Source organism: Anopheles stephensi, chromosome 3 (assembly GCF_013141755.1).
Source record: "Anopheles stephensi strain Indian chromosome 3, UCI_ANSTEP_V1.0, whole genome shotgun sequence".
In the NCBI taxonomy this organism is placed as follows: Eukaryota; Metazoa; Arthropoda; class Insecta; order Diptera; family Culicidae; genus Anopheles; species Anopheles stephensi.
Window position 1 is genome coordinate 36241139 of NC_050203.1, and position 12464 is coordinate 36253602.

At 46.4% G+C, this 12464-nt stretch overlaps 4 protein-coding genes across 4 annotated transcripts; 2 read left to right on the forward strand and 2 right to left on the reverse strand.

The window, feature by feature from the left end:
- The first annotated feature begins 1951 nt into the window (after positions 1-1951).
- Positions 1952-4494, forward strand: LOC118509711 (putative gustatory receptor 28a). Its single transcript, XM_036050795.1, has 8 exons — positions 1952-2258; positions 2330-2516; positions 2578-2818; positions 2889-3008; positions 3072-3354; positions 3437-3562; positions 3632-3811; positions 3895-4494. The coding sequence occupies exons 1-8, from the start codon at positions 2220-2222 to the stop codon at positions 3973-3975; spliced, it is 1257 nt and encodes a 418-aa protein (XP_035906688.1). The 5' UTR covers positions 1952-2219; the 3' UTR covers positions 3976-4494.
- Positions 4495-5456: 962 nt separating this feature from the next.
- Positions 5457-6593, reverse strand: LOC118509774 (60S ribosomal protein L22-like). Its single transcript, XM_036050913.1, has 3 exons — positions 6492-6593; positions 5964-6125; positions 5457-5857 (listed from the first exon to the last, which is right to left on the reverse strand). Exons 1-3 carry the CDS (start codon positions 6501-6503, stop codon positions 5591-5593), a joined length of 441 nt encoding a protein of 146 aa, XP_035906806.1. The 5' UTR covers positions 6504-6593; the 3' UTR covers positions 5457-5590.
- A 606-nt stretch (positions 6594-7199) lies between these two features.
- Positions 7200-11470, forward strand: LOC118509721 (endoplasmic reticulum-Golgi intermediate compartment protein 2). Its single transcript, XM_036050810.1, has 6 exons — positions 7200-7461; positions 7547-7702; positions 7780-8057; positions 8128-8314; positions 8403-8513; positions 11126-11470. Exons 1-6 carry the CDS (start codon positions 7353-7355, stop codon positions 11398-11400), a joined length of 1116 nt encoding a protein of 371 aa, XP_035906703.1. The 5' UTR covers positions 7200-7352; the 3' UTR covers positions 11401-11470.
- Positions 8887-10629, reverse strand: LOC118509699 (sugar transporter ERD6-like). Its single transcript, XM_036050768.1, has 3 exons — positions 10423-10629; positions 10052-10342; positions 8887-9966 (listed from the first exon to the last, which is right to left on the reverse strand). The coding sequence occupies exons 1-3, from the start codon at positions 10460-10462 to the stop codon at positions 8909-8911; spliced, it is 1389 nt and encodes a 462-aa protein (XP_035906661.1). The 5' UTR covers positions 10463-10629; the 3' UTR covers positions 8887-8908.
- Positions 11471-12464: the final 994 nt, after the last annotated feature.

The following is a 12464-nucleotide window of genomic DNA, read 5'->3' on the forward strand; positions in this document are numbered from 1 at the left end:
AACTGTTTACTACAGTACAGTGTCGGACAATAGAATGAGACCATCTAGGTTTTCTTCTAGGAGGTGATGACACAATCAAGCAATATTTTGGGCTGTCCTCAGCCCACTCCTGTGTTTGTTGTTTGTCAATGACTGTGTGCTGACTCCCTCCCTCCCAACGGTCATCTGTTATACGCTGATGACCTCAAAATTTACCTTCCTGTGAGTTCGTTAGCTGATTGTCGTTCCCTGCAAGTTGCCCTTTCAACAGTTTTTCCGCTTGGTGTTGTAATAATGGTCTGGTGTTATGTCTCGATAAATGTTGTGTCATTTCGTTCGGGAGATCCCTTAAGTTCCACTTCAGCTACACCCTTCATGACACTGTCATAAGTCGAGTAACCTCCGTAAAAGACTTAGGTGTGTGGTTGGATGAGAGTCTCTCTTTCAGTGTTCATGTTGACCATGTTATTGCCATGTCCAACAAATCCTTGGGCCTGATTGTCAGACTTTCCTCCGAACTCAGATACCCCGTTCTGCCTAAGGGCCTTGTATTGTTGCTGGGTTCGATCCACTCTGGACTATGCGCCGCCGTTGTTTGGTCTACCCCAGGCTCGACCGCAATGGCCAGACTGGAGAGTGTGTTCCTTACTTGGTTTCAAATGGCTCTCCCATCATACCCTGTTCGCTGTCGGCTTCTAGGGTTTGACTCGATTGAAACTCGACATTCCCACTTCCGGTCTTGCTTCATTGCCAGCCTCCTCTTCCATGACCTAGATGTTTCATCCCTTCTGTCAGCCAGCCCTCTCTACGCCCCATCCCGCTATCTACGTGACAGACCTCCTTTATACATCCCATCCCGCCATACGCGTTACGGTTCAAATGAACCTCTCGTTAGAGCGCTCTCGGACTTCAACAATTCGTACCATCTGCTCGACTACAATGTCCCTGTGTCCCGCTTTCGTTCTCGTCTACGTGAGTCCTCGTCCTTGCGTCTACCTCAGTGTTTCGTGTACTTTGTTGACTTCCTACTGTTTCTTTCCTTATATTCCTTAGTTATTAAGTAAATTTGTGTAACCCTTGCGGCAGACAAATAATGTAAATAAATAAATAAATATTTTTAAATATGATTTTTTTCGAGTCTTTGGTTAAGGGGAGTTGTTATCCCCTTCTTCTTCTTCATCTTCTTCTTTTGGCCTAGCGACCTCTTAAGTTCATGCCTGCCATTTCTGGCATGCCAGTTTTATTGAACCCACATAGTAACCATCCAACTATGCGAGATAGAGGTCCAGGTGGTATTGTAACCCCGGTCCTGCCGTGTGAAGACAGACCTCGCTGTCGTAACTACCAACACAAACTTCTAATATAAAACATATTCTATATAAAAAAAACCAAAAGCAAGTAGCTTACCAAAGTGCCGCTCATTTTCCGGCTCAATTTCAGCAGTGGATTGTTAAATAACTGCCCAAAGAGATTCCCCTTTTTTTAATCTACAAACTCCAAAACTCCCAATTTTCTCACGTCTTTTTAATATGCCTTGTGCCCAGAGAAACATCTCATTTACAAGCTGGCACCCCGAGCTCGAACCCTACGCAAACCCTTTCAACTACAGACTCAGGCTGCAGCTTCTTCCATGCAGAGGTTAAGGTTCTCATTATAGCACTCAACCTGAGACCTGATCTATAATTCTACTGCATGATGGAAAGATCTTACCTGGGAAGGTTGTTTTCCTCTTTAGCTATGAGAGTTCTTGCTCTTAGCTCAAAGAATTAAATATTACTCGTTCGGCAGCTTATATTTCAAAACACTCGTATATAAAGCCACTTGTACATCGAGCTTCCACTGCATATTGAAGGAGTGTATCAAACATTTCTCCTTTTCTTCTCCTTTCTTCTGCAAACAAAACTGTCACTTACACGTTGCTTTTTCTCTACTGATCAGGACCCACTAGCACTTAGAGCGTTGGTCTCGTGCAGGTGTTGTCTGATACGGATTTCATTTCAAATTGTTATCCAAACGTATACTCCTATTCACAACAAACTCGCCAACTGTTCAAGGATCTCGTCACGTACACAAACTAGCACGACATATTGTGGACAATGCCAACAATTATTTATGCTCCAATTTGCTAATGGTAACATTAATCATGCACGTGTTTGCCCTGCTCTCCCGTAGGGGCAGGCGGTCGCTTACTAACTCGATATGCCAGAACAGTTTGGTAAAGAGCGATAGCCAGCGTCAACATGGAAAAGTCACCATCACATACGACCGTTTGGTCTAAAGTTTGTAGAAAAATTGGTGTTTAACTGAGTGTCTTTTGATTCATTGTTTTCATTCATTTTTGGCCCCACAGATTGTTGGACTACAGTTGTACAGTTCGTACGCCGCGGATGCGGACGGTCGAGCGCCTTCGCTTTCCATCATACGGTTGCTGTACAGCATGCTTCTATTCGGTGGCTATCTGGTCGGGTTCTACAAAACAGTGGAAACGATGCTTCTACCCGACCTTAACCCAAACAGTCCAAGCATTTTCAAGTTCGGTACGGACCTGTGCGGTGTGGCGATTGCCTGTGGTTAAATAATTCTCCAATTTCTATCCAGCGCTCATGACACAGGTTGGTTCTGGCGTGCTGGGCTCGATCATCTGCTACGCATCGTTATGGCACACCGACCGGATGAAGTGTGTCTACGTTGAAGGAATTCGGTGTAGCAACATGAAGATTAACGATCGCTACTATCAATTTCGAAACATGCAGGTCCCCGCGAAGCAATCCATCCTGGTGCCACTGTCCATCGGGTTGCTCTTCATACTGTCGCTCTGGGAGGGCTATGCACAGTACAAGTAAGAGCCGCTCAGGTCCATGTCGAGTCCTCGCACGTTTATCAACCCCTTTTTCTGGTCTGGTTTGCAGTCTGGCGAACTATTTCACCATCATCGCAATCGTGTATCCCCTGTGGATGTTTCATGTGACCATCTTGGAGTTTACAACGCTGGTCAAATCGACGGAGTGTATCGTGACGAAGCTGAACTGGTAGTAGCTGGTCGGATTTGTCGCTTGAGGCGGTATTCTTACGAGAGCACCATTCCTTTGCAGGATGATGGACGCTTTCTTGGAGAGCTTGCAAAGGCAGTCCACCCCGATCGTGCCGATCAAGGGTGAAAAGAAAGCCCTCCACAAGGTATATCCCATCAGCCGCCGGCCGTACGTGTCGGAACACGAGCTGATCAGTGGCGAACGGCTGACGTACATGTTCGTCATCCACGAGAACGTAGCCAAGCTGGCCGAGTTTATCAACCGAGCGTACTCGCTCCAGCTGATCGCCATCGTGACGGTGACGTTCGTGAACACGTTGTTTGGATTTTTTATTGAAACGAAGGTACTGGGCATCCCCAAGGGGAAGGGGTTCGAGTTGGGTTGGGATTTAATTTGAGTTTTAAACCGTTGATTTTTCGGCCCAGCTTTTGTTTTGGAACTACCAAATGGTGGATCTGATACTGCGCGCCTGCCGGTATGCGTTCGAGTGCATTCCTGCCTGTTTGCTGATCTACAATATGCTTGTCGTGTGTGCCTCAACTCACACCGAGGTAGTAGCAACACACTGCCACTTCTCCATTCGGGGTTGATACGGAACCCATCTTTTACAATCGTTTCAGCTCTTCAAATCGGCCTCTCTGCTGCACAAGCTGCTACAGTACAAGGCAAACTATTTCATCGACGATCAAGCGCTCTTCGAACGATCGAAAGCGATCGCTCTGCAGCTGCTTCACAGGAAGCGGTTCCCCTTATTTGATGGGAGCGGTTTGTTCAGGCTGGACTTTACCTTCATCTTTTCGGTAAATTATGATTGCATTGCGCTCTGTCTGATTGGGAAATAGTTTGATGGAGTTTTTTGTTGTTTTTGGTACTCTTATTGCAGGTATTTAGCGCCGCTACATCCTATCTCATCGTGTTGCTTCAGTTTGATTTATCAAAAGATTTGAAAAAGGCCGTCATTTGAGGTTAAGGGCGAAGGTCCCAAAGCACATCCTAAATGTTATATCACCTACACTGGCTTTTAAATGTGTACATCATTATTATCTTCACAGCTTTGGAAGCACTCCCGGTGGTTTGGCGTTGAATAAATAAATTTAACTGCACAACTTTTGGCAGGCATTTCTTCCCAGATGTTGAGAATTACCGTCTATAAACTGCGCCTGATCATATTTTATCCTTGAATAACAGGCTTAAATAATATACTTCAAATTATTCAAATCCGCACGGCTAGGAGAACATAAAGCTTTGCCTTGGAAAACGGTTAAACTATCGCGAAACCAGGCTAGGACCTGGCTGGGAAGTTTGTCCTGGTGAGACATGAGTCTGCCATGACCTTCATCACGTGCCTCAACCATCGTATCCTTCCGGCTTGAACCATCGTCAGTATATCTGCACTGCAAATCAGTTCCCGAAGCTCGTTGTTCACGCTTCTTCACCACAAGTCCGTAGTGCTCTACACAAGCACTCCAGCTGTAGCTTCGGGTGTTGTTTGTTAGCTCTCTATCACGATCAGAGCTTCCGACGAGCAGTTATTTGCCACTGTCGCGTTCAAGCTTCAAGTGGATGTCGATGTTATCCACAAAACCAAGGAATTCGAAAGCGAGGTTGAGCAATTAAACAGGAGAGTCCGCTTCGGAAAGCATGTTCGACACTCTCACCGTTCATGGTGGTCGTCATCAGCCATACCAGCTTCTTGGTGTCAACTTGTACAGCTGCATGGTGTTCCATGGTTCTATATCGTAGGCCACATTGAAGTCAACAGACAGGTGGTGCGTGGTGGTGTGGTGCTCCAGACAGGATCTAGGGACAGGATCATTTTAGGGACAGGATCTTGTAGGGAACATCCAGAACTGTGATGGCTTTTACGTTAGCATGGTAAAGCCGGTCGCTCTCTTGATCCTCTGTTTCAACTCCCCACTTCCTCCAGTTCCTAAATCGCATAACAATCAACCTCTCCAACTCCATCTTCAACAACTGCGATTGGTCGTGTTTGGAATCGAGCAATAACAAATGTGAGCTCTATCTTCTATCTGTTAGTCTTTCCTTAACGGCAGGAACCTTACACTTTTGTGTGAGGCTTATTGCTTATCATTAACTCTTGCTTAAGCGATTATATGGCATGACCACGTAGGTCGTTAAACCAAGGAGTAGAATTTGATGTTTATTAATACTAACTTTTGTGAATCTGCCACCTGGTCACTTTGCTTACTTCCATCGTATGGACCAATAGCAGGAATGGTTATGGACGATTTTTCCATTTGACTTAATGTCTATCTGTCGCGTCGTCAAATGTGAGGATAACCTTGCTGCCGACACACGGAACGACCGAACCCCGATTGGTGGATCAGTAGCAAACGCGGGACAACACACGAAGGAGAGAATCAAAACACCACCATTTCGGACTCTGCTTCACAACATCGCTTACCAACACACGTATCCAACTTGTTGTTGTTTTTTAGTGGTGAATGAAAATCGCACCTCAACTTGCAACTGCAATTCTTCACCGCCGTATATTGGTTTTCACGTAAATGGATTTACATTATCTTTTCACCAATCACTCCACTTGCCCCGGGCAGGGTTCACTCGTTCTCCTCCTCATCGTCATCGTTGGAGCTGATGCGGAAGTACCGGAGCTCGTACAGGTCCTTGTCGTTGGACACAACGCGGATCCAGTCGCGCAGACTGTTCTTTTTCAAATACTTCCTGGTCAAGTATTTGAGGTAGCGCTTGGAGAAATGCACGTCCGAGTTGACGTACACCTTCATCTTCTGCCGCTCGAAGCTAACGTTGGTACCCAGGTTGCCGGCCTTACCGTTCACCTTGAAGCGTTCCTTCAGGAACTTTTCCTGTACGACGAAAGAGAAGGAGAAAGAGATAGAGGGAGCGATTCAGAATTAATGTTTCGCAAAAGCTTTGCATCGCTATACGATCGATCCGCTGGTGTATACTTACAAAGTCGGACACATCCATGATGTTATCCTCTGCGATGTTGGTGCAGTCGACTCCATATCGAAGGTGCTCGCGCTTCTTCTTGAGGGGATTCTTTCCGCGGAGCACGTTCTTTGCTGCTTTCGGTGCAGCTGGCTTGGTTTTCACCGCATTTGCTGCCTTGTCCTATGGACGAAAGAACGATTTGCCATGAGTTGAAAGCAAGCGTACACATGCATCACGACGAAAACATTGGCGCTCCCGCAATCACAAAACTGCACAACGTAACCTATGAATTCGGGCGGTTTACAAGAGCCACCACACACAGTGCGACAGTGTCGCCGCTAGCGTGTGAAGCACAGTATCGGTATACACATTGACACGTGCATTGGTGTTGCACCTTTGGAGAGCATTTTCACGCCCTTTGAATCCCGCCAACGATTCGTTTCACAACTGGTTAAAGTGCACCCATATTCACGCGTCATTTAAACTACTTTTTGTCGAGAAATTCTTGCGAAAAACACATAAAATGCGGTATTTATTTTAACCTACCACGGGAGCCATGACTTTTCCGGCGATAGTTGAAGTAAGAAAGAGCTAGGGTTGGGCATGCTTACACGGAATCGTACATCCGTTCCAGCAATGTGTCAAAGCGATCCGATCCCATCCGGCAGCGAACTAGAGCTCCAGTCTCGCTTGTTTTCCCATAGAAATGCGGTTATCAACAATAGGAAAAATAGTTATTCGAAGTCATTCTTTTTTCTATTTTTGTATTTTACAAAAATGTGCTCATGAAGAATATCAACATGCTATCAAAAACACGAAGAATTTATGAACAATTTTGACAAAAAATTTAAAGCACTGTAAGTTTTAAACTACATAATTGTTTATTTATTAATTTAAATTCAAATTCAATGCAGGAAGTCAACTTCGATAAACTCATTTATTTTTCCTTATTTATCCTTATTTTTTATGTGTTTAATATTAAGCCACTTGTGCAATTTCTTTGTATCGAAATAAATTCCACCACATTACTTTTGGTTATTTTTCTGTTTTTATCTTATGAGCATAATTAAGTAGTGAAATTTATTAAAAGTGATTTATTTTTATTGAAAAAAAAATTATATATCCGTTAGCAGATGAATTTAAAGTAATCCGCAACGAAAACAAGCTTGCCCATCACTAGAAGGAAATCGTTGAACGTTTCGTTCGGTTGGTAGCCATGCGAATTGATTGAACCGAGTCAAGGTGTGCATATGCGTTAACTGTACGCATCTCGGCAACAGCTGACAAGTGAAAAGAGCATAAACAAACAAACCAGCAGTGTTGCTGTAAAATAAACATAACGCGAAAAAGCCGCAACTTTACTACGGCGGCTTTCTTCGAACGGAAATAGTTGGCTTAAGTAGCGCTATGCTTCGCTACCGAGGTGTTAAACAAGCTCTGGATGCTGTTTCTCGGTTGGACGCTTTTCCGAAAGTGAAAGAAGAATTTGTACAACCAACTCGCGTCGGAGGAACATGTAATGATAACGAGATCAAGCGCGGGGAGGGAAAAAATCATCACGGGCTTAATGCATGTGTGTTTTCGGCTCAATATCGTTGCAGTATCGTTGATCAGCCGACTGGTGATTTTGTTTCTCATCTACCATGAAGTATCGTACTATATGGACTCGCGGTTGGTATTTTCCTTCGTGCCGGACACGGACCTGCAGTCGAAGCTGAAGGTACACATCGATCTAACGGTCGCTATGCCATGCAAATGTGAGTAGTGTGCGCCACGTTGACATCTACGGCAGCTGACCTAACGTGCCAACACTTTTTTCGTATGCCTTTGCTAGCGATCGGAGCGGACATTTTAGATTCGACCAACCAGAATGTGTTTTCCTTCGGCATACTGCAAGAGGAGGACACCTGGTTTGAGCTGTGCCCCAGCCAGCGGGTACATTTCGACTACATGCAGCATCATAACTCGTATCTACGGAATGAATATCACTCGATAGCGGAGATACTGTACAAATCGGACCATGCCGTGGTGTACAGTATGCCGGAACGTGTGGTTATTCCCACCAAACCGCACGATGCGTGCCGTATTCACGGTGTGCTTACGCTGAATAAGGTTAGCTGAAACGAAACAAAAATCCTCTGGTAAATCCGTTTACGAACAACATTATCATTCGTTATTCCAGGTGGCGGGCAATTTCCATATCACCGTCGGCAAAACGATTCACTTCTCCCGCGGTCACATTCACTTCAATAGCATTTTTGCCAACACGCAGACCAACTTTTCCCATCGAATCAATCGATTCAGCTTCGGAGATCACACCGCCGGTATAATCCATCCACTGGAAGGAGATGAAAAGATATTCGACAATGGTAAGTTAGCATCTGTGTGTGTGTGTGTGTGTGTATGATTTTACCGTAGAGGTTCACTTAAACGGGACACTTACCACACCTCCGACAGGTCAAGTGATGATGCAGTACTTCATTGAGGTTGTACCGACGGACGTGCAAAAGTTTTACTCACACTCCAAAACGTACCAGTACACCGTGCGGGAGAATTTGCAACTTATCGGTGAGTAAGGTCCCATTCGCGTGCCATGGGACGTTATGCATCATCATAATCATCATCCGTTGCAGGGCATGGGTGAGGGTTGTTTATCTTTTCTTCGTTTGAATTTTATCGCTAAACGACCAGAACAGATTTAGTCGCCCATTCCCCGATATTGGCGTTGCCATTGGACCGATAACACGACGCAATCGCAGAAAAATAGACTTTTGGACTAGACTTACCGAACCCTCAATTTAATCTTGGACAAGAAAATCGAAAAAAAGAAGAACCCCTTTTTTAACGTTGATAAACTATTGGAACACACACACACACTGGCACCGGAAAGCGGCAAATGGACGTTTGTAGTTAAGCGATACGAAATGATTCGGTTGGCGCGTGTTGGTGTTTTTGGGTGTGATTTATTTTTTCTTATGCATGTACATATGAACGGCCTCCCGCGGGTATTTGTTTCTGGTGTCCGGTATGGTAAGTACCGCGATGAGACACTTGAGCAAAATCACACCCGCAAACACGAGCGTCTTGATGTAGGTGTTGGTGAGCGTGCTGGGCACGTTGAAGTAGATGATGTACACCACCATGTGGCCGACGTACTCGCAAATCAGGATGGACGAAACGGACAGGGCCCGCTTCTTCGGTGGGAACGCTTCCGACAGCATAATCTCCGACACGGGCAGCATGCCAAAGGTGTTGAACACCTCCGCCACCAGGTACAGGAAGGGCGGTATCCAGGTGGCAACGACGTCGTACGTGGCCAGTATAATGCCGAGCGCCAGCATGAACGTACCGGTGAACGTGGACGAAATGCCGTACATGAACCGGCGCGGCAGCAGATCGATGATCAGGATCGCAAACAACGATCCGGCGAACTTGCTCAGCATCAGCAGCGGTGGTGCCCAGTTGTGCGTGAAAACCGTCAGCGTAAACATGAGCGACATCAGCGACATCTTGGCCGTGTTCATGGAGTAGTTGAAGAACAGCAGATTGGCCAGCTTCACCAGCAGCACCAGCTGGAACGGGGGAAAGTTGCCCTGGCTGAGGAAGAACGGCGACAGGCTCTCGCTCTCGGCGGCGAGCGTTTTCATGTCCTCGAACTCGTCCATCACGGAGGGCGATTCCAGCGAGAGACCGCGCAGCTTGGTCAGGTTGGCCCTGGCAAGCGATTCGTTGCCCGATGTCGTCAGCGTGTGGATGGGAGATTCAATCACCAGGAACCAGGCCATCAGCAGGGCGAAGGTGCTGAGCGACAGAATGACGATACCGACGGCACGGTTTGCGTGCATGTTGGGTTCCACGATGAAAATCGGGTTGGTCGTTACCATCGAGAGGACGGTGAACAGTGCAATGCCACCGATGATGGAGGACACGAGTATGGCTACCAGTTTGCCCCTGTAGTTACGGGACGCAATCTCACCCACGTAGATGATCGATACAACGTGACAGATTCCGTGCCCGAAGCCTGTGAAATGGAAAATGGTCATCACAGTCGGGGATTAGTAACCCAGGCAACGCGCAAACATTTTCGCTGCGAACAACACACTCACCGGCAACTATCCTAGTAGCGACCGTTGCTGCATAGTAAGTAGGCATTGCGATGAAAAAGACGCCATTGATCATGAAGAAGAATGCCGACATCATTATCCAGACGCGCGTCGGAAGCAGTGCTTTGGTGGCTGCTACAATCAGTATGATAAACCCGCAGCCGGTAAAGAAGGAAAGGATTGCGAACCGGAACTCGTCCACCGAGATGCCCACCGCCCATCGGTTGCCGCCCATGTACAGGTGCGTGATGCTCCAGCCGATGTGCATGCCTCCGCAAAACAGGAGCATCATACCTAGAGCACGGGGGAGTATTGAAGTGACATTGAATAGCACATCGACGCTGTGTAGGGATGGATGGATGGATGTCACTCACTGCACAGTATGCAGGACAGTTGCCTTAAGAACCCGGCCATTCTTTCAAACGGGGGATTCTCGGACAGGTGTATCGTACGGCACTACAATGATGGACGGCAAATGTTGAACCGGGTCACACGGAACACGAACAAGACCGAACGAATTTCAGCGGATCACTGAAGCGGTACTGCGTGCGCTCACTGGAAGCATGGCCTACTACCGAACGCGTCGTATCTACGCTTTAATCTTTATCCGCCCGACCGATAGATATCGTAGCAAAAGGCAAGAACACGGCACGGCACGGTTGAAGGGAAAATCAAATTTTACACCATTTGAAGTGAAGGGCACACACACACACATTGACTCCATCTTTAAGGCCAAATCCCCGTTCGCTTTCGGGCGTACCCTATCGATAATGCGAATCGCTCGTTTTTTTGATGATAAACTCATCGGTGGGCAACAAGTGCCTTTAGGCGGGGGATCGCTGAAGCGCATTTCGATGTCCCAAACCTACCCCCCCCCCCCACCCCCCCCCATTACCCCATGCTTTTGCATTTTACGACCAGGTGCAACTTTATTTTGTTTTATCCACAATTGACGCATGTTGCAGACACGCTGAACGACGACGTGCTTTGCCGTCGCCCGGTGACCCCACGCACGAGCAAGATTAGTGTTAAGATTACAACACCGCCCTCACTATCTTCGTTTCTTCCGCTCCACAGACATCGATAAGGGCATGCAGGGCGTCGCGGGGCTCTACTTCAAGTACGACATGTCCGCGCTGCGGGTGCTGGTCCGGCAGGATCGGGACAGTATTGCTCAGTTTATCGTGCGCCTTTCGTCGATCATTGCCGGCATCGTGGTGATATCGGGACTGCTGAGCAAGTGCATGCATCTGATCGGCGATGCATGCTGCAAGCGGCGCCCCGAACCGTTGCTGAATACGCTCAGCGATGAAAAGCCGGTCAGCAAGGGAGGGGCCGTTATTATAAGCTGACGGCGAGGATGGCGGCCGAGGGTCAATGAATCGAGATCTGAAATAAAATGCAATTGAAGCTGTGGTAAGGTACAAACTGCTGTAGTATGGTTTTTTTAGCTGATAAGATTTAAAAACGAATGACAATGTCTGTTTTGGGTGAAAGCCTTTACACTTATTCCTATTTTTACATTATATTCCCGTTTTCTAATCGCATTTATCGAATTAGTCTTTAATGGGAAAAATATCACAATACTCATTTATCTCTTCTTTGTTGGAATTAATAATTTGATCCTCGATTGCGTGTAACCTGTACCTGTATAACCAGTATAGGAGAACAGTTCGAATTTGGTATCGTCATGAGAATGACACCGGACTGCCCAGCCCGCAAAAGTCCTTTTAGGCCAATCCATACGTACAATTAACGGAATGGCCCTTGGCTACAGAAATAGCAGTTGCATTCTTGTAATTGGTCGGTCGGTCCAAGTGGTAGAGATGGCAATCTTCCCTACTGCAAGACTGGGCATCGAATCCCCTCCAAATCCCGTCCACAGCACTTTTGCTATCCAGGACTAAGGGTGATATAAATTAATCAAGTTAATCCCTTATGTGCCCCCCGGGTCGTACTGGTCGGCATCAACAATAACTGACCTTGAATGCTGCAATTTATCAGTTGCAAATCCCAAGCACGACCTCCATACCGTGATACAGGACGGTGATTATGCAGCCAATCAAAAGAACAAGAACTCCTCGGTACAGTTGATTCGAATGTGACGACACGGCCTAATCTAAACTGGGAGAGAAAGCTCTTTGAAGATTTGTTGCTCTTCTGATTAATGATCAATTTTAGGAGAAAAAGCTCAGTTTCTTAAGCAATTTCGATTTCGAAAGGATACAACACTTGAAGGTTGTCATGTGTCATTTTCATAACATAAACAGATCATCGGATTCTACAGCTCCTTATAGTGACTCCACCCCATCTTTCTTTCACACAATGATTCACCTGATAATTGCAACATTAAAACTTTGCTCGAATGCTCTTAGCCGGTGTAGATATTGATTTGGTGAAAGGTTCAGTGTGTCCA

What these genes read in the sequence shown, in the direction of transcription:
- LOC118509711 (XM_036050795.1), top strand. Translation starts at nt 2,220, where the DNA reads ATGGAAAAGTCACCATCACATACGACCGTTTGGTCTAAA. An exon ending in GTGCCTCAACTCACACCGAG is followed by an intron (nt 3,563 to 3,631) that starts GTAGTAGCAACA and finishes CAATCGTTTCAG; the next exon opens with CTCTTCAAATCGGCCTCTCT. An exon ending in ACTTTACCTTCATCTTTTCG is followed by an intron (nt 3,812 to 3,894) that starts GTAAATTATGAT and finishes CTCTTATTGCAG; the next exon opens with GTATTTAGCGCCGCTACATC.
- LOC118509774 (XM_036050913.1), bottom strand. An exon ending in TCATGGATGTGTCCGACTTT is followed by an intron (nt 5,858 to 5,963) that starts GTAAGTATACAC and finishes TTCGTCGTACAG; the next exon opens with GAAAAGTTCCTGAAGGAACG.
- LOC118509721 (XM_036050810.1), top strand. Translation starts at nt 7,353, where the DNA reads ATGCTTCGCTACCGAGGTGTTAAACAAGCTCTGGATGCTGTTTCTCGG. An exon ending in AACTCGCGTCGGAGGAACAT is followed by an intron (nt 7,462 to 7,546) that starts GTAATGATAACG and finishes ATATCGTTGCAG; the next exon opens with TATCGTTGATCAGCCGACTG. An exon ending in GGAGAATTTGCAACTTATCG is followed by an intron (nt 8,514 to 11,125) that starts GTGAGTAAGGTC and finishes TCCGCTCCACAG; the next exon opens with ACATCGATAAGGGCATGCAG.
- LOC118509699 (XM_036050768.1), bottom strand. Translation starts at nt 10,462, where the DNA reads ATGGCCGGGTTCTTAAGGCAACTGTCCTGCATACTGTGCA. An exon ending in ACTGTCCTGCATACTGTGCA is followed by an intron (nt 10,343 to 10,422) that starts GTGAGTGACATC and finishes CCCGTGCTCTAG; the next exon opens with GTATGATGCTCCTGTTTTGC. An exon ending in CGCTACTAGGATAGTTGCCG is followed by an intron (nt 9,967 to 10,051) that starts GTGAGTGTGTTG and finishes TCCATTTCACAG; the next exon opens with GCTTCGGGCACGGAATCTGT.